This window comes from Micropterus salmoides, unplaced genomic scaffold (assembly GCF_014851395.1).
Source record: "Micropterus salmoides isolate LMB-PRFRI ecotype aquatic unplaced genomic scaffold, ASM1485139v1 Ms_hic_scaffold_1, whole genome shotgun sequence".
NCBI classification, from domain to species: Eukaryota; Metazoa; Chordata; class Actinopteri; order Centrarchiformes; family Centrarchidae; genus Micropterus; species Micropterus salmoides.
This window is the reverse complement of record NW_024040040.1, coordinates 50,876,460-50,902,002: the sequence shown is the minus strand read 5'-3', so window position 1 is coordinate 50,902,002 and position 25,543 is coordinate 50,876,460. Positions and strand designations below refer to the sequence as shown.

The window sequence follows — 25,543 nt, the reverse complement described above, 5'->3', positions numbered from 1 at the left end:
TAAAATAAGGAAAATACAGTATAAATCAGTTTGATTTCTTTTGAGAGTTGATTTTTAAACGGTCTGATTATTGTTTATCTTATAATGCACGCCAGGACATGATAGTTTACTCTGGCATACATCTAATTTGCCACTAGATCACTTAATAAAATACAATTCAGGGTTTGCTTTATTTTGTTTTATCAATTCAGTGTAGAGGTGACATTTCTGATTGTTCGTTTAGGCTTGAAAACATCAGAAAATAGTCACATTATTCCATATAACTCCCAGATGATGTCTTAAAAAGTCTTCTTGTGCAGACAGATCAAAACCAAATATGTTAATATAGCCTACTAGCCTAAAATAATATTTAAACTTACATGACATAAAATAAATAAAATTAAAGAAGCTGGATCCAAAGAATGTTTGGTATTTTTTCTTTATAATTTACTTTCATTTTAATTGTCAAAGTGGTTGATGATTCATTTTATTAATGTCAATGAATCATAAACTAATCATTACAGCACACAAAGAAACCTTTTGTTTTCATACCAAACTGTTTTTCAACTTCCAGTAAGGTCTTAGGTTCATGTTGTGTGGCCCAGAATACTCCAACCTCTTGTTTTCCATAATCACAAATTCCACTCTTTATTTTGGAGCCGCGCTATAACTGGTTTCCGGTCTTTCTCTTGTCTGACTTTACTCACCTGGACGCTCGTGCCTGTGTGACGGCAACTGACGGTCATGCGCGTTCTCGAGTTAACCTGGACAGATTGCAAGCTGTGCGCGCACACGCAGCGGCTCGTGCACGCACGCAGGTGCACGCATATGTGCGTCGGCTTGACACAAAATCAATCTATGTTAACAGACCTATTTATGACATTTAATTTTCTTGCATCACATTTGTTCTATATTACAAGGTCCTTTGTCCTTATTTCTACCCTCCTGTACTTCAAACAGCTTTCTAATATTGATATGTATGCATTATTATTTTTCCTCCGCTCTCCTTTATTTATCTTATGTCCTTATTTAAGTTTTTCCACTCAATAATCTAACCTGACTGCACTCAATTATTAAATTACTATTACTATTAACATTACTCTCCTGACAACAGCGATAATAAAACTCATAATACGAATACAGTCTATGTCTTTATAAATGCGGGGTTTTGTTTATAAATTGTAACATGTGTTGTGAGAAGAATCAAACAAACATTTTACCAATTAATTTCCTCTAACGATGTCTTACAACATTTTCAAATGTCATGTTCTAAACACTCTAACAAATATTTTTCCATCTGCCAGCTAACTGATGAATCGATATCTCGTTTCAGCTGCCATTAGTTAAATATTGACAATAAATATCAATAAATTAAAAGACCTCTTTATCACAGGGTGACGGCTTTTATTGTGAAGGCGTACTACAGCCTCCTCGGACAGTGACGTATTTCCTGTTGTGCCAAGGTTCACTCAGTTAGGAAACACCTCAGTGAAGCTTCTCTACCTCCTTTCAGCCGCCAGGTTATTTAAACAAACGTTTCTTATTGACTAAATTATCTTTTTTATATTCCCTGAAGTTTATACAACAGCTGTTTGTACGTGTCACGTCGCGGGAAGTTTGTTATTCGTCTCATTTTCGCGACATTTTGTAGCAGTCTGCCCTCGGAGCGTGCTAACGTTAGCTCAGCGGCTAACCACCATTCAGTCTTCACGAACAGAATCTAATCAATCGATAACCGTAATCATGGATCAAACAGGAGTCGCGGCAGAAACACCAAAGGTAAGACGCCGTTTTTACTGGATATCTTCTTCTTTTGTGTCGTGTACACGCTGTTTAAGCTACGTCAGCTAGCTGGCGGTGTTAGCTTGAGTTAAGCTAGTTGTTATCCAACTTGACAGTCTTCTCTCCTTAAAAGGCTGAAGTTGCAGACAGATATGTCAGCAGACGGCTGTGCCATGATGGGAGATACATGGAAATAAACCGAGAGGCTGTGTTAGTGGCGATGTCACGTCTATTGCTAGTTAGCCATTTTCTAAATAAAGACTGTGATCTGAGTGCTGTCGATCATTAAATTAACCTCCACACGTGACTTAAACGCTCTTATTACTGTATTAAAACTATGATGTGGTGAGAATGATTGTTCCCGGTCTTGTTAACGACTGTCAAACAACTTCAGTCTTCAGGGGTTTTAAGATTAAATGCTAACAAATGTCTCAGTTAGCTGCTAACAGTTAGCAGATATGCCCTTTTCTGGCCATGTTGTTGTGACTTCAATCTATTTAATATGTTGTCCATCATTCTGTTGTTTAGTGTGTCCATGGGCAAACTGTAATTTTATACAAATACATAGATATAAGTCTCTAAATCTTGTGGGCGTGATCCTAAGAGATTTGACAGGGCATGCCTGAACTTGTCTGTCTCACTTCTTCTTTTATAGTTTCTGTCCATTCATGACTCACTCTGGGGTTTAATTACATTGTGTGAGTGTCACTGTACAGATGACTAATAATGTCTAAAGGTGGTTTAGTATTTGCTTAAAGGCTATCTTTAGCTTCAGCTCATTTATCTTGTATTCATTCATCCATCTCAATGCTATGTCCTCTTGTCATGTGAACAATAGGTTTGCACAGTTTCTACAGTTTATTCTTTGTGTTATTATAGTGATTCATGGCGCTGTGTGACCTACCTGTTGGTAACTATGGTGAACTACATGCACAAACAGTTGCTAGTGAGTTTGGTAGGCGCAGCTAAAACCAATTGATCCTAATATAGATCAGAAATTAGTAATCAGCTAACCAGTATGTCAACATTTGTTTGATTGATTGATGTTTTTTTTGTTGTTTTTTTTATAAAATGCCAGCCGTTCTCTAGTTCAGTCTCTTTAAATGCTCTTTTGTCTCATGTTATATGAAACAGAGTTTATAGTGCAGGCTGGAGAAGATGTCTTTTTTTGGCTTTAGGAAGTTTTACAGACAACAAATCAAGGAAATATTTGCTTACAGTTTATAGTCAGAGTTTTTTATTTGACTGTTTGGTCTTTCCAGAGGCTGCAGTTTGTGTTGCTGTTGAGTTGTATTGTGTTAAAATGAGAGGTTATTTACTCTACCCTCATTGATAGATACATTAGAAATAGAACATAACTTGAATTAAAGAAGGATTTATTACCAGGCTGTTGTATTAGACCATGTTAATATTTCAGCTAGGTGTAGCTAATAAACTGGCAGCTGATCTCACCGTCATTCGCTGTCATGGTGTTAATCCAAGTGTGTAAAATGCAAAAACTATGGGCGAATTTGAGAATGACATTATGTTGCAGTGAACGTCATGGCCAGAGTTTAATGAAATTTAAATTATGTGAATGTGTTTTGCTAAGTGGGGTAATAATGTGCGTGTTGTTGTTTTTTTTCCAGAGCCCGTGGGGTTCGGTGGCCCTGGCGGCTCCGGCCTGCTCTCTGGCCGATGTGATGAGCGAGCAGCTGGCTAGACAGCTGGACGAGGAAAGCAACGCCTTCCCTACACTCACTGAGTAAGCTCTCACCTGTGTGTTTGTTTTATCCATCAGTGTGCTGTACAGTTTCAAGTTGCTCTTTAGTGATTAGTGTATTTTTGTCTTTGTTTTTTCTAAAGTACTATTAATTATTACAGGAGGACAAAAGAAAAAAGACACATAAATCATCATAAATGAACATAGAACCAATACCACCAGCTGAAAAAAAAAAAAAAAAAAAAAAATGTGTGTATATATATATATATATATATATATATATATATATATAATTTAGTCTCTTTGTTCTCTCTGCTTTATTAAAAAGAAAGTTAATTACCGAAATCCATTGAGACATCATGAAGGAGTCTATTTGACAGTTAAAAATCTGTTTTTCTGTTGTTTTACCGTCCTCTTCAGTCCCGCTGCAGATCTTTTGTTGTCAGATGACGTTTCTGATACGACCAGTGACCTGATGCTTGCTCAGATGCTGCAGATGCAGTTTGACCGCGAGTTTGATGATCAGCTCCGCCGGGAGGAGAAGAAGTTCAACGGAGACAGCAAAGGTAGCGCCACAACAGTCTGACGCGTGTAAATAAAAATGCCGTAGGTGCAGTTACTGACTGTGGCCCATTAAAATAAGAATAATAATGTCCTTAGTTCTTCTGAGCTGTTTAGGTCAGTAACAGTCTGCCTTTGGATCTTTGTGTCCAGTGTCCATCTCCTTTGAGAACTACCGTATGGTTCATCCGTATGAAGACAGCGACAGCTCAGAGGACGAGGTGGACTGGCAGGATACAAGACACGACCCATACAGAGCAGGTAACACACCTACAGGGAGTTAACAGAAACACCTGACAGTACCATACAGCCCTGGCTCAGTATGTTCAGTTTCCATTAAGAGACTTTTCCCTTCTCCAGATTAAATATTATTTTAGGTTGTGTGGTTGATGCTCCAACTTCTATGAATCATAGTTACAGCTGCACCAGTGAGTCATATTAAGTTTAACATTTCAGAAACAGAATGTTTCAGCTTCAGTAGATGTCTGATGGTCACCATTTATATTACAAGCATGGTGCAGAACTGCAGAACCATGTAAAGTGACAGAAGGAAGTCACAGAAAGAAGTCTCTAGAAACACGGGATATTTTTTAAAGGACCGCAACCGTGGTCATACGTAACTCCACAAACAGCAACCTCCAGAAATAAACTGAGTTAAATCAGCACTGATCGTCTCAACAAAAAAAAAAGTAGTAAAGGGCTATTGATTTTTAAAGTGTTCCTGTTATTTTGTCCACCTGCCTTTTCACCCCACAGTGCTGGAAACATATCTTTCTTGCATTGTATCATCTTTGCGTTGTTGATTTTGTTAAGAGGAAGAGAACAATCATGCTGCTGTAACTTGGTATATTAAATCTGTTGAGTTGTCTCCCTTTACGTCACTAAACATCTGGCGCCAACAGCGTAACCGCTAAGCCTAAGCTTAAAGCAGCTGAGGGCTACACAGAGGGTTAAAGTAGTTGACGCGCTGCGCTTACCGCGGCCGATTTGTTCGGTTTAGAAAGAATGCAACAAGAGTTCAACTTCTGCTTTCTCCTCTGTCATGAAAGAGATGATTTATTGTTGCACATACGGCCTTCAACATCCATCACGGTACAATATTCCATCTCCATCAACAGTTTCCTAATAAACACCAAGCAAATAGGCACACCTGCCGCATCTACGGCGGTTAAAAACTGGTTGGCTTTTCCCCTCTGGCAACACCTGTGTCAAGTTGCACCTGCCCTCCTAAGTGGATGAGCCCCAGTTAGTTATGCCAGCACCCTGGCACCACCTGCTGGCCAAATCTGGACATAAAACATTGAAATGGCTCCTACTAACAGACTCTTTGAACTTCTTCTGTCCTCGCAGTAATTATCACACAAACTCTAAAGCTGTGTGTGTGTCTGATCAATCAGATAAGCCCCAGACCACACCCAGGAAAGGCTTCACTGGGAAAGGCAAGAACATCACCACCAAACATGACGAGGTGACCTGCGGCCGCAAGAACACTGCGCGCATGGACAATGTAAGACAGCCTCACGCTCTTTAATACTCTCACTGTTTGTATTTATTAAAACATGCTAAAAGATCCGTCAGAAAGCCTAAAACACCTTTATTTTTATGTTTAAAGAACTGAAAGTGTTGAATTTCTTTACAATTTTGGTTTTTGGTTTCATGGAAGTGATACTTTGGTAACAAGACTTTCAGAGTTTGACGGCAAACAAACACCAGGTCGTATTTTGAAGCTGGATTTGTCCCCACCCGACCAGTCGGTTTGAAACTTACTGGCTGACTTATTGTCCCTCCCTCTAAAAGTTATCCATCAGTGTTACAACAAAACTAAAGACTTATCAGTTATGTTAAACTGTAAACATGTTTAATCGTTTATTAAATACATCCTGGATATAAAAAAAACTCAACTAAAATGTAACCACAGTTAATTAAGTTGTAAAGAAAAACGGATGTAGTGACCACAGTAACTTTCTGTGTACGCTGTGTACAGAGAAATTAAGTACATGTATGGCTTTGTCATTACACCCTCTCCTCCTCCGCCAGTTTGCTCCAGAGGTTCATGTCGGTGATGGGTTGGGGATGGACCTGAAGTTGTCCAATCAGGTGTATAACTCTCTGAAGCAGCACTGCTACAGCGAGCAGAGACGTAGCGCCAGGCTGCACGAGAAGAAGGAGCACTCCACTGCAGTACGTATATAAACATAAACAGCAGACACACACACGCTGCGCAAATAATGAATAATTATTATTAACTTGTTTCTCCTTCCTTCCTCCTCAGGAGCAAGCGGTCGACCCTCGTACTCGTCTGCTGATGTATAAAATGGTGAACGCCGGCGTGTTGGAGAAAATTAACGGCTGCATCAGCACAGGAAAAGAGTCTGTCGTCTTCCACGCTGATGGAGGGAGGTGGGTGGGGAAACAGAAATACTCATTTAGGGAAATGAGCTTGTTTCTGTCTTTACGCTGAGTCAGATGAGAAAATACCCGTAGCCAGACAAGACTGGAAATAAAAACAGTTCACAAAGGAAATGTACGCGAAATCTGTCTGATTTACTCAAATACTTTGTGTGTGTGTGTGTGTCAGCCTGGAGGAGCAGCCGGTTCCAGATGAGGTGGTGCTGAAGGTTTTCAAGACGACGCTCAACGAGTTCAAGAACAGGGACCGTTACATCAAAGACGACTATCGCTTCAAAGAACGCTTCAGCAAACTGAACCCACGGAAAGTCATCAGGCTTTGGGCCGAGAAGGAGATGCACAACCTGGCCAGGTAAACACATCCTTACTCGCACCGCTGCGCTCACGAAGGGCCGTCACATCCTGGTTCTCCTTTTTGTAGTCCAGAGATGTTTGTCTGAAAGACGGTGGCTGCTGTTCTCGGTTCTCAACAACATAAGTCGAGCAACTTCCAGACATCTGCTCTGTGGTGGCCACATGTTTAACTTCCCTTCTTGGTGTTTGAGTTCTGTAAGCAGCACGTTGTTTTTGTCTTCAGTAAGTGTAGACATACTTTAACAAATCGTGACCGGTTCTTTTAAATATCTTGTGGAGATTAGAGACCTGGTGGAGCCATAGTAAAATTTAAATTGTACTGCTGCACATTATGTCAACACAAGGCAGCAAAAAGAAGGTAAATGAGGTTGTAAGCAGTGAGGATGAGCGATGCAAACCACCAGCCATGTTCCTTATTCCAACACATATATCATCCTGTTAGTCCATCTTGTATAAAGAATTTCTTAATCTTAGCAAGAAAGTCACTTTTTCTATCTCATGATAGCTGTGCGTCAGTATCTAAACATTTACCAGCTGTTGTCGGTGCTGCAGTAAACAGGAGAAGGATAATCTCTGTAAACGAGTTAATACTCTTAGATTTTATTTGATTCTTATTATTTCAAGAACAAACGCACAGAACAGCTGCATCAATGCCAGGCACTATAACATTATATTTTATGGATCATAGACGCCACGTCCACAGAATTTACAAATTATTATTATCCACGACTGACGAAGCAGGCAGCAGAAAGAAGGTAAATGAGGTTTTAAGCAGTGGGGATTAACGGGCAAACCACCAGCCGTGTTCCTTATTCCAACACATATGTCATCCTGTTAGTTCATCCTTAATAAATAATTTGTCAATGTTAGCAAGAACGTCGCTTTTTCCATCTCATGAATCTTTGATGATTAGGTTAGACTGACTGTGTCTCCTGTAGGCTGTAGGTCAGCCACTAAACATTTGCCAGCTGTTTTTGCTGCTGCAGTAAAAATTGGCACGAGGCTTCTGTAAAAACAAACATTTTTCATTGTAGAAAAAGTATTAAAAGTAGTTTCACAGGTGTTTTCCTAATGTCCGCTGGTTATTTTGTCCATTAATCTTTTTTTTCCCAACTCTCATTCTCTAAATTAATACACACCGTATCCCTCGTGCTGCTATTGCCACACCGCTCACACTGCCTGTACTACTGCCTAGTTATTACTGGAGAGTACGAGCATATAAACCAAGAAATCTTTTTGTGTGTGTTCAGGATGAAGAAGGCAGAGATTCCCTGTCCAGAGGTTGTACTGTTGAAGAAACACATCCTGGTGTTGTCTTTCATTGGCAAAGACCATGTCCCTGCACCCAAACTCAAAGACGTCACGTTGGGCTCAGAGGACATGAAGAACGCTTTCTACCAGGTCCTACATGTACGTACCCTGGACAGAAAGTACTGCACTTTGTACTCTATGTAATAATTAATTTCATCATTGATTCATCTTTAGATTTTTTCTGTTGGTTTCCTAAATGTTAGAAACACAAATGTAATCAGTGTAAAGTTCTAAAAAGAACAGATCTGATTTTATGTCCGTAGTTAGTGATTATTTAACTAGTGGATTCAGTAGTGAACATATAAATAAACCTAATAGTATTTATCAGTGTTTTTAATACTTCAGTCTGGTTACACTCATTTCAAAAACAAAGTTACAAAGTGCTTTACACAGTTAAATCAGGATTAAAATATTTCAGGAGCCAAATAACAATTAAAATAACACAACATAAAATACCCAACAGTTAGTTAATTCAACCTCCGTAGGAACAAAAGCTGAATGTTACCGAGTGCATCTCTTCCAAACACACGGCTAAGTGTTCAGTGCAGGTGCTTCGGGGATGGTGATGGCGCAGTGGATAAGACGCGGGTTCAACTCCCAACTCTGACACGTCCCTGACCAATGTGTCCCTGAGCAAGACACTTAACCCCTGGTTGCTCCAGAGGCGTGAAACCTCTGACATATATAGCAATTGTAAGTCGCTTTGGATAAAAGCGTCAGCTAAATGAATAAATGTAATGCTTCGAGGTGTTTGTGATGCAGGTAAACTGTGATGTGTTTCTCTGTCCGTCTGTGTGCAGATGATGCAGCTGATGTATCAGGAGTGTAATCTGGTTCATGCTGATCTCAGTGAATACAACATGCTGTGGCACGAAGGGAAGGTACGACTTCATCTTTTTATTACCTGCTTTCTATTCATCTTCCTATCTTCTTTCATTAAACCTTTTTATTATAAGTTCCTAAAATCTTCCATCCTTCCTTTTTATCTGTCCTCCTTTTTGCTTGTTAAATGTTTTGCTCTTTTTGCTTCCTCTGTTCTGTCCTTTCCATCTTTCTCTCTCAACTTCCTCCTCTTCTTTTATTCCAACCTTTCCACTTGTTCCATATTTCCTGATCCTTTTCATAATTTGACTTCTTGTAGCCGTGTTCTTTTTCCCCCTTTCTCCTGCCTTCCCTCATTTCTTCCTCGATTTTCATTATGTCCCTTTTGTTTCTGTTCTTTCTCCCTCTTCTGTCCTCTCTTTCCTCCCACACTTTAGTTCCTATGTTTCTTTCTTTTCTTTTCTCTTCCTGCCTCCGTACCGCTGATATGAGTCACCCTCCACAGTGCTGCTCTAATGCCTGGTATGTGTTGCAGGTGTGGCTGATAGATGTCAGTCAGTCCGTCGAGCCCACCCATCCTCACGGCCTGGAGTTCCTCTTCAGAGACTGCAGGAACGTTGCCACGGTAATGGCCAGTTTCACCTACACATGCAGCTCTCGTTAAAGTGACTCACGTGCAGATCTGTGATCCGAAGTCCAGTTCAAGTGAAGATCAGACTTGAAATCTGCAGGATTCTGAAAACATGTTGATTGATGAGTCGTATTAGCAACAGCTTTCAATGCTGGAGGTGATGTTCAGATAGTATATTGATAGGGAATTCAAATGGAGCTACAAAAGTCAAAATTTTTTTTTTTTTGTTAATTCAAGTTAAGATTTAGCACAAATGATGGCCTTATTTTTATATTGATTGTAAATTTATCCTCCTAATAAAAAAGGAAAATTATGAATTCATTATTTGTTAATTCACAATCAGGATCTGATCCCTTGATAAAGTTACAAAATGTTCCGATTGAATTAATTAAAAATGGAAAGGAATGTAAGTAACTGTAACTGCCAGGATATGTTTTATTTTACAAATATAATATTAAGAATAATAATATTTAACTAGAGGAGTTTATATTTCCAAGGTAAAATTGTTTTGCGGATATCTGCTATATCAGATGCTTTGAATTTATATAACCAGTTCTTAAGTTTTAAGGTACTTTCCGGTGAGTTATCATGTTAGAAACCCAGCATCAACTTTGGTCTGTGTGTGTGTGCAGTTCTTCCAGAAGAGAGGCGTGAGCGAGGCGATGAGTGTGTATGAGCTTTTCAACGCTGTGACCGGCCTGAACATCCCTATTGGTGAAGAGGAAGAGGCCGAGTTCATTTCTGAGGTAACAAACACAAAACTGAAAGAAAAACTTGATCAGTGTTAGTTTTAAGTTAAAGGGTGACGTCGGTATTTTGGAACCTGGACCTATTTTTTTCTGTCCGTGTGACTAATTAAAACTCGTGCGTTAATGAGCGAGCGCGCTGCAGTCAGCAGCAGTGAAACAGGGCTGAAGCACAATCCTTGCGGGCTATAGCGCCCTGTCACAGTAAATCCACTATAGTGCTTGTTTTTGCCACTGAGATGGGGCTGAACGATTTGGGAAAAAATCTAATTGTTTTTTTTTTTCTGCCAGATATTGCGTTGACTATTTGATTTGCCTTTTTTAAAACTGAGGTTTTGCTAAATTTAAATATTCACTGTCGGTCTATTTGGAAGCCGGGTCAAGCAGAACAGAGCAGATGAACCAGCCTGCCTGGTCAGACACAGAACGGCATAGAGAATCTGGCCGATTTTCAAAATAAAACACCTTTTGCAGACTCGTGATCGTACATAAACATAGACAAAAGTCTACTTAACCATAGTAGAGGCACAAAAGTCAAGGACAACTGAACAAGTCAGCAAAACGGATCAGATGTTTAATTAACCTACATTTTAATTGCCGTCTTCACAATTAGCTACTTGTGTTCTTTCAAATCGCACTTTTGATTTGAAAATGATTAATTGTTCGGCCCTAGAGGGAGAGGCTCAGATTATTACTGTTATGTGTCTGGCAACATTATGAAAATGATCCCTACAGAGAGACGCCTCTATTGAAAGAGTAAGATCCTTTTTGTTTAACCAGAAACAGTCACTATGGCGCTCTCTCAAATTATTTTACAGATTTTGGTTCATTTAGTTTGTGTTTTTGTGTGACTTTGTTGTTTTCAAGGTTTAAAAACACAAAAGACAAAAAAACTATGGAGGCATAGGTAGAGAGGTAAAATTACTGTTTTTGTCAAGGGAGTCTGGTGACCAACAGTCACAGTCAACACAAGCACGGCTGCTTTAGCAATTACTTTACAGGTTAAGTACAAATCAAACACTTCCCTCTCAATTCAAGTTCAGCTTCAAACAAAGTATATTTAGTTTCCATCTTTGTTAAAAGCCAGTTTTAATCTATTTCTTATTGTCAACAAATTCCACAAACAGACCAAACACTAAGGGAACTTAATCTTTTGATACACAGAGTACTTGAATTTTAATTCAGACATGGCTGCATATTATTCCTGATGCTCTCGGAGTGTCTTGTCCTTATTCTTTTTTATTTATTTCCCAATAAGCCTTACGATGTTTAAACGCATCCTTTCCTCTGCAGCAGCAAAGAGCCGCTGGATAGTTGGTGTTCACAGTTCCTTCAGGAAGAGCTTTGATTTATTTAGAGAGAACTACTTGTTGAACAAATCTGTGCTCTCTGACAGATTGTGGCGTTGGAGAAGAGGAACGAGGATCACGTGCAGAAGAGAGGAAAGAAAACCTTCCCTGTCTCCTCTGAAGACGGCGATCCTCCTTTAAAACCCGACGCTGATGACTAACGCTCGCCCGGCTCGCTCTCTCTTCACGATCCTGCCGTGTTGAAAATGTTAAAAGGAGGAGATGAGGGGAGGAGGCCACCTGGAGGACCCGGTGCCTCCCCCTCCAACCCTGCCACCATCCCACTGACCCACTGATTCACCCACCCACCGCTTCCTTAAAACAGGCAGGATGGAGCGCCCCCTCCTGGCTGCTGGAGGAATGAGTTTCACCGTGTTGGATGTTGAAGTCGGAGCGTCCGGAGCTGCTGAGCTGCTCCAGCAGGGTTTTCTGAAGCTGAGACCACATCTCATATCCTCCTGCTAATACTGGCCCACGCTGACGCTGAGTCCAGTGTGTGTTTTTTGTAAGAATCGTAGTAACAATGGACCTCTTCTGTCCTCTTAGAGGTTTATTTTAAATTCTGTTTCAGGCTGAATTTCAGGGAAATCAAGGTGCAGTGATGCAGATGACAGAAAGATAACGGATGTTTAAAGGGGTTAAGCTAAGCGAACATGGTTTTTGTTTTATTACAAATTTCACAGAACCACCAAATGCATATCAGCAGTAAATACAATCCAGGTGCTGCTTTTTAAAGCCAAAGCTTTTATTAATCTGATGTATTGGTGCATCTCTGCTGGACTCTGTTTATCCTATCAACGCTGCGTCACATGAAAGATGGTGGAAAATGAAAACACTATCTAACTCTCACTTTATCATTCTCTGTCTCTTTATCCCATTCTCATTTTATTTCACCCCCTCTCTCATATTGTCTCTTGGTTTGGTATTCTCTAAAGTTTCTTGATTTTGATGTCAATACAACAGTTGAGTTTCTGTAACACTGCTCCTTATTGACAAAAGCCCTTTAAACCATGTTAGCGTTTTGTCTTCATGTTGACTAAAAGCGCCATCGTCAGGTCAACATTTTATCTGCAAATGACGCACCCATCAGCCCTGTACTTCGTATTTAGTGCTAATAGCAAATACTGAATCTGACCAGTTAACTGATGCCAACTTTAAATACTCAGCCCAAACTGTCTGATTCACCATCTGTTGTTTTCTCATTTTATATATAACTCTTTGACGTCTCATCTTTTCCTTCACTCTTTTATTTTTGTCAAAGGAAACCATATCTATATGTGTCAATAAGATTTACAGTGAAAAGTAGAAGATGCACCCAAAGGAAAACATGTTGGGAAAACACACCGTAATACTGTTTCTGTTGTTTTTGGTCTCTTTGTTTGTAGCTCTGTCTGATTTATGGCGGTTCAGGTGTAAAAAGTGGGAGGGGACTGTTTGTGGAAGCTGAAGCAGGGGGTAATTAAATGTTTGGTAACACTTTAAAATTGAAATAGAAGCAGGATAAGAAACCTTAAATGAAGTGATGTTTGCAGTGGAAAAAAATCATACAAGTAGCTCTTAATGTAAAAACCTGGTGTGGGAAACGTTGGTCTCTTACTGCAGATTGTGTGTTTTTGATTTTAATAAATCCAAGGGGAATGTTTCTCTCAGAGCAGCCTCTTGACATGATGTTGGTTTTATTGTGGATTTATTCTAATGACTTGCCTCATTGTGCAGCTCTCTGTGAAACTGTCTGCAGACCAGTGGTGACATTAAAACATCAAGTGTCATTAAAAGATGAAGATGAAAACTGTAATCAATAATGTGTTGATTATCCATTAAATGGTCAAAGGTTTTTGTTTTATTTAGCACAAAGTTACTCAAACTGTAAAATCATTCCAGCAGACTGTCACGAGACCCCCAGCAGCACAAACAGAAGGACTTCCGACCTGACTCCTTCAGAATAAAGGAGTAATCGCCACAAATCTGAACTGGCACACTTACTTTAAAATTGAAATTCTGCACTAAATATGAAAATTAATAGCAACACATTGATGTAATTGTGTTCATATGAAAGTGCTTCAGTAATTTGAGTCTGTATTTATGTGCCAAAAAACAAAAACAACGGGATTTAAAAACTGAAATGAGTTTAGAAAAAACATCTCCCCAAAATGTTGCCATTCAATCAGTGAACAATTAAAAACAGCCAGAGAAAAAGTTAGTATGTTGCATGGAAACAAAAGACCTAACAAAAAAAACAAGTCGTAACACAGCATGTTTCAAAACACATCATGATTTAAATGACTCAAGAAAGGTAACCCGGAAAAGAAAACATAATAAAGAGAAATTACTAAATCGATCAATTAAGACAGTTAAATAGAGCAAAAAAAAAAAAAGAAATAACTCATGAGAGTTTCAGTAAAAGTTCAATTATTAATATTAATCGATAAAATGTATTTTGATTTTAGATGTATCTGCATTTGAATGTATATTATTTTCTTTCGAATAGTAATTTTAAAAAGTTGAAGTTGTTATGATATAACATATAAATGTAGTATTATACAGTAGCATACCACAGTAAAATAAATAGCATGTTCCCGTGTTTATTTCATGTTTTAAGCCTGCTGTTGTTCTGTGATTTCTTTTAGTGTGTATTAAAATTACAGTAAACACCAACGACTTCAGGATTTAAGATTTACATTAGAGTCTCTGCTTTTATTGTGAAGATTCAATCCGGAAGCGTGATGGCCGCCGGTTGAACGGAAGTCTTCCTGTTCTCCCACTGTGGTTGTTGTCCGGACTCTGAACTGAGGATAAAACAATAACAAAGAGCCAGAGTTGAGTGTGAGGATGAGTGAGGAACATTACCTGGAGCTCTGTGAGAACCCGGTGCAGTTTGAACATGCCTCCAGCGTCAACAACGTCTTCTTCGACGAGGCGAACAAGCAGGTGAGCTAGTTAGCATTGATGCGGCTAACCCAACTTAGCTTAGGTCAGCTAACTGACAGTTTGTAGTTTTAATAGATAAAATAATATTTAAACATCAGCGAGTCAACAACACTTTGAATCACAGCAGGTTCAGTTGACTGTCTGTGCAGTTTGGTTCAGGTTGACGTGATATTGTGTTATTTAAATAAACGATAGATAAGTGAAGTTAGTAGCTTGGTTAAAAACAAACAGCTGATCAAGATGTTTGTCTCATTAAAATGTTGTAAATAATAAAAAAATTAATGTACTAAACAGTTGGTTTAGCCGCCATTGTGCTAGTTGTGTGGCTCTCCTTTGAAACAGCTGGTGTTGTGATCAGTGACAGAGGAAATATTCAGCTCTTTTATATAAGTAACAACAATTTATTAGTAAAATTTATGCACTTCAGGTCATATAAATGTACAAAAATATCAGAAGTACAAATACTCATAATACAGAGTGACTCCCTTCAGCTACATTATTAGACATAATTTAGTTATTGTTCATTAATCAAAGACTTGCATTAGTTATTGATCCGCAGCAGGATAAGAGGGATTGTTTCTAATTCAGTTTTCAAGGAACAATTGCAGAGGCCCGTACGTGATCACAATTTACATTGAAGATACATTTATCATAATAAACAAAACACACGCAGCATTACTGATCGAGATGAGTACATTGACAGACATACAATCCAAAGGTAGTTCTTTTAATGAATAGGTGTATTGTAGTGGGTTTATAGTAAAGACACGATGCAGCCCTCTGCTCAGCAGATGGATGAGGTAGCAGTCTAGTGTCAAAACAATTTATAGGTCCCTAAGTCAGTGAGTGTGTGGACGCCTCAGCTGGTATCTGATATCTTTTATGTCCTGCTTCTGTTCTGGCTGCAGGTGTTCGCCGTGCGTTCAGGTGGAGCCACAGGTGTGGTGGTCAAAGGCCCGGAAGACAAGAGCAGTGTTGCCTTCAGGTACCTAACCCTGTGATTTAGGGATTAAGTCTGTGTTGCATCTAAGGCCCTTGGACCCTTGAGAGACACAATTTATTTATTAATTTATTCACTTTTCACATGTCTTGCCTCATCTGCATCAGATGTATGAAATGTGATATATATTGATTGTGTAATGTGTGAGTTTCCCTTTGCAGAATGGACGACAAAGGAGAAGTGAAGTGCATCAAGTTCTCCATTGGAAATAAAATCTTGGCAGTTCAGAGAACTTCAAAATCTGTGGTGAGTTTGGCTGCACAGAACAAGACACGTAATACTTTCTAGTGAGATGTTTAATTCCTTCTCCGGCCACAAACTAAACTTTTGTGTGCAGTAATGTAACTTATGTAGAAGGAAAAACCTCCATGTGTGTTTTTATTTTATTTATTTATTTGTTTTTACAGTTGCTCAGCTAAGTATGAAAAAGGAAAATTCCTCAGTTTGATTTATTCTTAAAAAACACATGACAAGACCGGTTAGCATCTATGGTGCTGCAGTCTGTAGGGCTGTTGTTCATTATGAAGCAAAAAAATGCAGGATGCCTGGTTTCATGATCACCTGTGCAGCCCTGTACTAATTATTGATTTGTTTGTAGGATTTCATCAACTTCATACCCGACTATCCACACACAGAGTTCACCCAGGAATGCAAGGTATGCTACGTTATCATCTTTGTGTTGATTTCAAAAGTCCTTTGCTGAAGTTGATTGAGCTGTGAGGAGGAATCAGGAGTTTAAGAGTAATACAACTGAGTGCAGAGCAGCTCTGTGATGGAGCTCCGGTGCCGTGTTGTTTAAATAAACTGCATTTGTGTTGTTTGTCTTTTCCTGCAGACGAAGAACGCTAATGTTTTGGGTTTCTGTTGGACCAACTGGAATGAGATCGTCTTCGTCACTGACCAGGGAATAGAGTTCTACCAGGTAATCCCAAACCAGAGACATTTGGATCTAACGAAGATCGCTTTTGAACCAATAATACGTGAGGATCAGGGTGTGGGTTGCGTTCTGACATACAGATTTTAGAGCTTAGTTTGCCGGACATAGACCTTTTCACAAGGACAGGCCATAGTTAACAAAGTGCGTGTTTAATTTGTTAGTGTTCTCACAAGCTTAGGGACTGGTTATCGTTTGAAATGTTTCAATTCTTGTGCCGATTCAGTTCCTAAATTCTGATACAGATAAAGTACATTACTGCAGCCGGGACCATGTGGCGCACGGCACACCCTTCTCTTTCCCATTTTTCCTGTCTGTCTCCATACTGACTCTCAAATAAAGGCAAAACGCCAAACAAGTTAATAAAAAATACAGCTACTAAAATGCTTTCTTCCATACGCCACGAGATATAAACGTGTTTTTCAGAGGAATTCAAAGTTATTTAAATGTTGCCTAAACAAGCAGCTATAGTAGGAGGACTTCACCTAAAGACTCAGGAATTATCTGATCAAACAATAAGTGAATCTGGTTTTTGGATTTGAATGCTCGCTGCCACAGGCAGTATTATGGTTTGAAACCAACCCTGGGCAAGCTGAGTCTGAGATGTCCTTAAAGGGCCGTCATACAGAGGAGAAACCCTTCTGATGTAGTAACAATATTTTTACTTCTAGGACAAAGACTGTTTCTGCCTCACTGTTCGAAGATCTGAGGCCCACGACTGGTTGTTTCTGGTCGGTTCTGAACATCACAGGGTTGGTAATGTGTTCACTGAGTCTCGTGTCTGACGTCTCCTCAGGTGTTTCCAGACAAGCGCAGTCTGAAGCTGCTGAAGAGTCAGAGCATTAATGTGAACTGGTACCAGTACTGTCCAGAGACGGCCGTCATCCTGCTGTCCACCACTGTGCAGGGAAACATCCTGCAGCCCTTCGCCTTCAGGGTGAGCACACAACACAGTTCATGTGACTTTATTCCATTTCCGGTTTTGTCTTGTGTTTTTGATGCTGTGAGGTTTGATATTCTACACACACAAACACACACTTAGGATACTGATCAAGGTTTTCTTAATGTTAGAATCTACAGAGTCAGGCAAAGATGATTTGATCCAACAAAGAAAAAACTAATCTGACCATGAAGATGCTCAGCTGATGGTTTTTATGTGAGAATGATATCAGCAGTGTTGGAGCTCAGGTGGTTAAAGTACTCACTAGTGTTACTCTGCATATTAAGTGTTAACTGAGCCCAAAGTCTCTGCAGACTGTTGGTGGGTGAGAACCTGTTTTATATTTTAAATAACAGATTCCTGTGCTGTTTTTATAAAGTGTTTATTTTGTTTTGATTGTTTTTCAGAATGGGACCATGTCCAAGATGTACAAGTTTGAAATCGAGCTGCCGGTCGTCCCCAAACCTGCAAAACTCACTCTGTCGGAGAGAGACATCGCCATGGCACCCATGTGAGCTGTTTTCATAGCGACTCACCTTTCAGTATATTTTTCGATTTCTATATTTTAAATCCTTTTATTGATTGTTTTCTTTTTCTGTGCAGCTTGTAGCTTTTCTCTGGTTTCAAGTTTCTTTCTGATGATCTTTCCCCTGTAGTGTTGCTCTTTTGTTTCTCTCTTTCTTTAATTATCACCAAACAGTCCACATACTGAAGCCGTGTCTCTCCCTGTAGTTATGGTCAGCTGTTTGTGATGTATCTGAAGCATCACTCGAGAACAGCCAACAGTCCCAGTGCAGAAGTGGTGCTGTATCACTTACCAAGGTAAAGGACTTTAAACTCGTCTCAACCATTGAGATACGAAGTGAAAACAAAACAAAAACACTGGTGATCAAGAGATTCTTAGTTTTTAAGTTTGGTTCCTGGGACGACTTCGTCAACAAGCAGAGAGAAATCAGATGATTCTGAAATGGAAGCAGCCTCATCAACAACTGTAACAAATGAGTTTGTCTTATTTTGTGTGTATGTGTGTTCAGGGAGGCTGCCAGTAAGAAGACTCACGTGTTAAAGCTGAACACGACGGGGAAGTTTGCTCTGAACATCGTGGACAACCTGGTGGTGGTTCATCACCAGAGCTCCCAGGTTTGTATTCATGTGCATCTTGTCACGTACTGTACTTGGGTACTGTTTTGAGATGTGTGTATTTATATTTCATGCTGCTTTATATTTCTACTTCACTACATTTCAGAGGGATGTCTTGTACTTTTTACTCCACTACATTTGACCGACAGCTGGAGATACTTTATATTATTTATATTTTATATATTAAATTTTAATATAAAATACAGTACATGTATATATAATACATTATTTAAACTTTTGATACTTCTTAAAACTTCTATGTGTAATGGAATATTTTGCTACTTTTATGTAAGTAAAACTTCCATGTTTTATAATGTGTGTGTGTGTGTGTGTGTGCGCGCGTGTGTGTGTCTCTCAGACGTCGCTGATCTTCGACATCAAGCTGAAGGATCCAGACTCTGCTGTCAACACACACCAGCCTGTCCTACCTGCCCGGTCCATACACCCCTACAGGATACCACTGTCAGGTACACAAACACATGCTCACACCTACACACACAGACACAAAGTCAGGTTATTTCTAGTGTTTCTGAGAGTGTTTATTGTTCCTTTTTCAGGTCCAGCCGTTGTTCCCTCCCAGCCTCCAGTACCATGTCAGCTCTGTATCCTTTCACCTTTAATACATATTTTACTGTCGGCTCTAAAAAAACGTCTCTTTTAGCCGTTTTTGAACATTTCTCACGCTGACCTTTAACCGTCACTCCAGACTCTTCCTCCTGGAGCGTCTTCCAGCCTGACATCATCATCAGCGCCAGTGAAGGTGTGTAAAAACACACGCTCACACCTAACCTTGTGATCCAGTGAAGGGGGCTTTAACAGCTCTCATAATCTTTCATTTGGATCTTTCTCTTCAACTTGTGTCTTTCACCTAAAGGCAAACAGAATGAGCAGATTTGTGACAAAGCAGCAGACCATCAAAGTGTTAAAGATGTTTGTCTCTTTTTCTTTCTACAGACAAATGTTGCTTTCCTCCACGAGACATGTATTTATTTCATCCACAGTGTTTGGATTAATGGGGGGTTATCCATGTGTTTTGTTAGTTTATTAGATAATAATGGCAGAAAAAAAAAATCTAGTGTTATAGGACTTATTCTTTTTACAAAGATCAAGAGATATTATTATTATCATTTTTATAATTAACTGTGTCTCTGTCTGTGTGTCAGGTTACCTGTGGTACCTGCAGGTGAAGCTGCCTCCAACTGTCAACCTGCTGCAGGACAAAGGCAAATTGATGGACTTCCTGTTACGACGGAGAGACTGCAAGATGGTCATCCTGTCTGTCTGCTCACAGAGTATGTCCGATTGCATGTTTGTGATGTCATTTACACACTGACATGCCCAAAGTGTCTCTAAAATTAATTATACTATCAAACCACCAAAAAGATTTTGAACATTTTAATGTCATTAAATTGACAGATAGCACATTTGATTTTATTATTTGTTAGTAGTTTGAATCCATCTGTGTAACGCTGACAAAAAAAATGTGTTACATGACCTAAATGTGTAGAAACTTGGTTTCAGGTGATCTAATGGAGTCTTCCTACAAAATTAAAGGACAGAAGAAATGACAGAAACCTGATCTGAGAACAGCCTGAAACAAAACAAAGTGAACATTGAAAAGTAAAAACAAACATTGGTGCTCCCACACTAAAAGCTCAATGTTGTGTGTGTCTCTCAGTTCTGGAGGGCGGGGAGAAGGGGAGTCTTCCTGTTGTGGCGACGGTCTTCGACAAACTCAACCAGGTGTATAAAGAATACCTGGAGGCAGAGCAGACCTACACTGTGGTGAGTGACGTCCTCTCTGAACACCACAAATCTGGACTCAGGATTTTTACTTCTACTCATGTATTTGTACGTGAAATATTTCTGTGTTTGAGATGTTTGTGTTTTCTGTGTTTGCAGGCGATGGAATCCGGTCCGAGTCGAGGCAGCGCGGCCCAGAAGCGTCCAGTCAGAACTCAGGCAGTCATCGACCAATCAGACATGTACACACACGTCCTATCATCGTTCACAGAGAGGAAGGTACACACACACACACACACACGCACTCAGAAACTCAATTTGTGAAGCTCAAAGGCTGGAAGACGATACGTAATGTCTATGAAGATTCTCAGTCATCCAGGTCATAGATATCCAACAAAGGTTAAAATCAAGGGCAACTGGACTTGGTTGAAGATACTGGAAGACGTTTCGTCCCTCATCCAAAGGACTTCTTCAGTTGTGACTGACTGGCAGGGAAACTCAGCTATTTAACCTCAGTGGGGTCGTTGGCCCGGGTCATCGATACCGCTGGTTCGTTAGTGCTCCTTGTTGCTGTGACGACAGTCGTTACAGTCGTTAAGACTACCTGTGGCCAAGACTGAACGACCATCGTTGGTATCTTCACCTGAGGCCAATAGGTTACGTTTGTTGAGTTTCCTGGGAAGTGATGAAAGGACAGCATTGTAAGTGGGGGATAAGTGGTGGCGTAGACCCCCTCCCCTGTTCAATGAAGGCTTCTCGACCCTGTTGTAGATGCTTCCTTGACACCTCTTTCAAACCATGGATGTTGAAATGACAGCTTTGTTTTTTAACGTGAACGGGGAAAACTGAGCTTTTATGAAAAGCTGACGTATGCTTTCTTAGATCAGTCAGAAGCCATGTGGTTCAATGCAGAAGTACTTTGAGGCTGTCAGAATACTACAGATCCATAGTGTGGACTTACAGGTGCTGGTCATATAATTAGAATAATATATAATATAATTATATAATTTTCTGAGATACTGAATTTGGGGTTTTCATTAGTTGTCAGTTTTAAACATCACAATTAAATAAAATAAACATTTGAAATATGTCAGTCTGTGTGTAGTGAATGAATATAATATTCAAGTTTCACTTTTTGAATGGACAAGCACCTGTACTTATTTTTTGTATGGAAACTTTAAATGTTGCTGACGACAAAGTTCAGTATAATCTTGATATTTCTAAACAAATTTGAATGAAAAATTCTGTATTTATCAAGTTGAATAATGTATTAGCTTTCAGGTTTTGATTCGGATGCAAACAATTAAACCTACTGAAGAAAATGTTAGACAAAAAAAGGAAACAATTATATTAATAAAGAACATTTAGGAAGATAAATCCAGGTGACAGTTTAAACAAGTCTGCCTTTTTTTAAATTATAATCTGTGTGTTCTGCAGGGTGTCTCCCATAAATTCATCATTGCGGTGCTGATGGAGTACATCCGCTCTCTCAACCAGTTCCAGATCACCGTACAGGTAAAGCCGAGCATCGAGACACCTCATTGTTCACACTGATATTTTCTTCTGATCTTGTTGATTTTATTGACCTCGTGACCTTTTTCTCTGCTGCCAGCCTCAGGTCAAACGTTTTCTGATTGTGTTGTTTGTGTCTTTCAGCATTACTTGTATGAGTTGGTGATCAAGACGTTGGTGCAACACAACCTCTTCTACATGCTGCACCAGTTCCTGCAGTATCACGTCCTCAGCGACTCCAAACCGCTGGTGAGTTCACACCCTAAACTGATCTGAAACTGGTTCTAAACCAGTTTAATCTAAATTCTGAACTCAGATTTAAACCAGTTCTGTGCCTGTTTGTACTGAAACTTAGTCAACAATATGTCCGTATGTCCTAGTTTGAAGCCAGCCCTCTGTAACTGTTCATATACAGTAATATAAAATTAACCTTTTAATTTGTGAATGATATTTTAGTTCTTATATAATCACAAGACGACATAAATAAAATGAACATAATCAGATGTCCTCTTTCACGGCCATTACCTTACAGGGGACATTTGTTGAACAATTTAAATGTACTCTTCAGTCTGACTGTCAGTCAGTTTGTGTTAACTTCCTTTTTAATTCTGTTTCTTTGTGTTCAGGCCTGTTTACTTCTGTCCCTGGAGAGTACGTATCCTCCTGCACACCAGCTGTCTCTGGACATGTTGAAGGTATCCAACACACACACAGGCTCTAAATAATGACACACGTTATTTTAAACTGAATCATTAACATGTGGTTTGTGTGTTCTCAGCGTCTCTCCACCGCCAACGATGAGATTGTCGAGGTTCTGTTGTCGAAGCAGCAGGTTCTGGGCGCGCTCAGATTCATCCGCAGTGTCGGTACGTTGATGTTAAATTTATCTACAGAGGTACAATCTCATGACAAAACTTATTAAAGAACTTGTAGTTTAGCTGCATCAGATCATTTTAACAAAGTGATCCCTTCATAAAAAAACTGCACTGTAAGAACTGGAAAATCCTCCAGCAGTGGTAGAAAGATCTGTCCTAGTAGTCACATGTAGGTTTGAGGCTGGAGCAGTAAACGTACACGCAAGTACCAGGACAGAGAAAGCCGCTCATTTAGTCTGGCACGGGCTGCTGAAGCCTCGTGTCTCCAGACGTCTTCATGGATAAAGGACTGTAGATTTTAGCTTACAGTGTAGTTCCTCTATGAATGTCATGCTTCGCAGCCACCAGTAACTCTTTTAACGTGCACAATGTATGTGAGCACTGTACTAAGATACAAAAAAGCCTGAACTTTGAAGTGAACTGACCGTAAACTGGTTTCACCGGGAGCAGGCGGCCATGACAACGTGTCGGCCAGGAAGTTTCTGGATGCAGCACAGCAGACCGGAGACCAGATGTTGTTCTACACCGTGTTCAGGTCGTTCCAGCAGAGAAACCAGCGGCTGAGAGGAAGCCCCAGCTTCAACCCCGGTGAGAGAAAACACACAGGCGTGACATTATATCATCAGTCACTGACACTGTTTTAAGTCATGAATGATTCACTTTTAGATGTGATGTGTTAACAGACTTTTATTTAATTATAGTAATTAAAAAATTGGTTTCTGTCATTCAAATTAACATTAAAATGTCTTAAATATCAGCTGACCAAACCTGCAGACACCCTGCCTGCTAAACCCAAGCCTAAATATGATCATTTATTCTAACTGCAGTAACTGGAGTCAATAAGAATCAACTTGTTTATATTGTCATGGTTGTATTAACAAATGAAAGTTTTGATAGTGAGGACCAGTTAAAGGATAACTTAGGATCCCAGTTGAAATATACCTATTCCCCATGTTTTAAAATTGGTCCAGTATTGAGCTAGGGTACTGCAGTCGACATGTAAAACAGGGCTGCAACGTAATACTTGCAGGCATTTGTCTTCTGTAGTGCTTGTTTTTGCCACTGACAGGCTCGGATTGTTATTAAGTGTCTGACAACATTACGTGAGATCCTTTTTGTTTAACCAGAAACATTCGTTATGTCACTCTCGCCAAAGCCACCAGATTCCCTTGACAAAAACAGTAATTTTACCTCTTTTATTCTTCCGCTGTCTCAATCGCTTAGCTTGTGTTATAATGTGACTTTGGTGTTTTAACCCTTTAAAATAAGAAAGTTACATGCAACCAGGTAAAATAAATATTTGTCATTGGAGTCAGGTGGGTTTGACTAGAGATATATTTAAACAGAAACAATTAAAACAATTAAAGTTACCCTTTAAAGATTTGAATTTAGTAGGAAGTTGTTTTTCTGGTGAACTGACCCTTTTAAATTACCCATTTAGCTCTTTGGGACTAACTTTTAAGTGTGTGTGTGTGTGTGTGTGTGTGTGTGTGTGTGTCTGTGTGTGTGTCTGTGTGTGTGTCTGTGTGTGTGTCTGTGTGTGTGTCTGTGTGTGTGTCCAGGAGAGCACTGTGAGGAGCATGTGGTTCACTTCAAGCAGCTGTTTGGGGATCAGGCTCTGATGAAACCCTCCACTGTGTGAACCATCAGGACCAAAACACACACTTACTGTAAACTGGATCACAGCAGACCGGTTGGACTTAGTCTCAGTCACTTTGGACACGCAAGAAGTTCAGGAGACGAATTGATGGGGTGATGAACCAACACGGGGAACAGATCATTATGGTTTAAATGGACACTCGTTTCTCTTCAACATCATTCTAATTATCCTGCTTATTTGCACAAATAAACATCATATCCTTGTTTCAGGATGGCCTGTACTATGGCATATGAACACCTGATCCAGATTACTAGTCTCATCTGCAGGTTTGTCTCCTTGACTTGAAGCATACAAGAAAAATTAAAACATAAATAAATAATAAGTCTAACTGGCATTACAATTATATTTGAGTAAAAAAATCTGATTTATGAAATATTTTTATAATAACCTAAATTGACATTTTGATAAGGTTCCCTTAAACCATTTCATGTCCTCATTAAAAAAGTAATGGCAAAAAAAACTGTTTTCATTTCCCTAGGGCAATAACAACATTTATTTTTTTAACAGACTCAATCATTTTTAAATGTAGTGCTTCATGGTAAAAGTATCAAAAAACATTAAATGCCCCAAAACTTTAGGAAACGTCAAATATAATGCTACCATTTTGCAGAAATAAAACCTGTACTGTTATAATGCTAGTAATATGTTAAAATACCAATATGTCTATTTACAGTACTTTGAAAACATCTCAGAAATGGTAACAAATCACATTGATAAAAATTTTAATAATTTTAAAATCAAATAAAAATCCTTCAGATTTAATAATAGTGTTTACTGGTGAAATCTGTAACTTCAGGTCATCATCACTCGCTTGTTGCTGTGACGCTTAAAGGCTGTCAGGCGGCGCACACTAATGTCACCTGTTGTGGGCGGGGCCAGAGGCTGTAGCTGTAAAAGTGTTTTGGGATCTCTGTATCAAAATTTTGTGCATATGAGGGTAACGGTGAATTTAATGTCTTTATTTTGTAAAGAATGAATCATTATGTCAACTGAAATGTATTAAGTAAAGAAATGTTTAAATTGGATTGTTGGATGATATTAAAAATTTAAAATGATAGATAGTCTGTGTACTTTATAAATGTGCCTAATTAAATAGCTTTCTGTAAAGAAAATAAGACTAAACTGCAGGTGTGTTATTTCAGTGGTGCATTAACATGGTAGTGTG

The 25,543-nt window shown here is 39.3% G+C and overlaps 3 protein-coding genes across 4 annotated transcripts in view; 2 read left to right on the top strand and 1 right to left on the bottom strand.

Annotated features, from left to right (window-relative positions):
- Positions 1-25,543, bottom strand: part of LOC119893815 (NACHT, LRR and PYD domains-containing protein 12-like) — a 636,326-nt gene that overhangs the window by 517,064 nt on the left and 93,719 nt on the right. The window lies entirely within an intron of this gene.
- riok3 (RIO kinase 3 (yeast)) lies at positions 1,723-13,441 on the top strand. Its single transcript, XM_038709176.1, has 13 exons — positions 1,723-1,758; positions 3,390-3,505; positions 3,884-4,029; positions 4,178-4,285; positions 5,422-5,531; positions 6,062-6,205; positions 6,297-6,424; positions 6,603-6,785; positions 8,038-8,197; positions 8,899-8,979; positions 9,456-9,545; positions 10,184-10,297; positions 11,694-13,441. The coding sequence occupies exons 1-13, from the start codon at positions 1,723-1,725 to the stop codon at positions 11,805-11,807; spliced, it is 1,530 nt and encodes a 509-aa protein (XP_038565104.1). The 3' UTR covers positions 11,808-13,441.
- On the top strand, positions 14,358-25,435 carry rmc1 (regulator of MON1-CCZ1). The gene is made up of 21 exons (XM_038708417.1): positions 14,358-14,574; positions 15,483-15,559; positions 15,736-15,820; positions 16,173-16,229; positions 16,410-16,496; positions 17,305-17,445; positions 17,856-17,959; positions 18,181-18,270; positions 18,483-18,588; positions 18,947-19,055; positions 19,146-19,190; positions 19,295-19,348; positions 19,752-19,880; positions 20,267-20,373; positions 20,491-20,610; positions 21,769-21,846; positions 21,988-22,092; positions 22,470-22,538; positions 22,622-22,709; positions 23,169-23,306; positions 24,281-25,435. Exons 1-21 carry the CDS (start codon positions 14,476-14,478, stop codon positions 24,358-24,360), a joined length of 1,968 nt encoding a protein of 655 aa, XP_038564345.1. The 5' UTR covers positions 14,358-14,475; the 3' UTR covers positions 24,361-25,435.

What these genes read in the sequence shown, in the direction of transcription:
- riok3 (XM_038709176.1), top strand. Translation starts at nt 1,723, where the DNA reads ATGGATCAAACAGGAGTCGCGGCAGAAACACCAAAG. An exon ending in ACACTGCGCGCATGGACAAT is followed by an intron (nt 5,532 to 6,061) that starts GTAAGACAGCCT and finishes CTCCTCCGCCAG; the next exon opens with TTTGCTCCAGAGGTTCATGT. An exon ending in AGAAGGAGCACTCCACTGCA is followed by an intron (nt 6,206 to 6,296) that starts GTACGTATATAA and finishes CTTCCTCCTCAG; the next exon opens with GAGCAAGCGGTCGACCCTCG.
- rmc1 (XM_038708417.1), top strand. Translation starts at nt 14,476, where the DNA reads ATGAGTGAGGAACATTACCTGGAGCTCTGTGAGAACCCGGTGCAGTTT. An exon ending in CATCATCAGCGCCAGTGAAG is followed by an intron (nt 19,349 to 19,751) that starts GTGTGTAAAAAC and finishes TCTGTGTGTCAG; the next exon opens with GTTACCTGTGGTACCTGCAG. An exon ending in AGTTCCAGATCACCGTACAG is followed by an intron (nt 21,847 to 21,987) that starts GTAAAGCCGAGC and finishes TGTGTCTTTCAG; the next exon opens with CATTACTTGTATGAGTTGGT.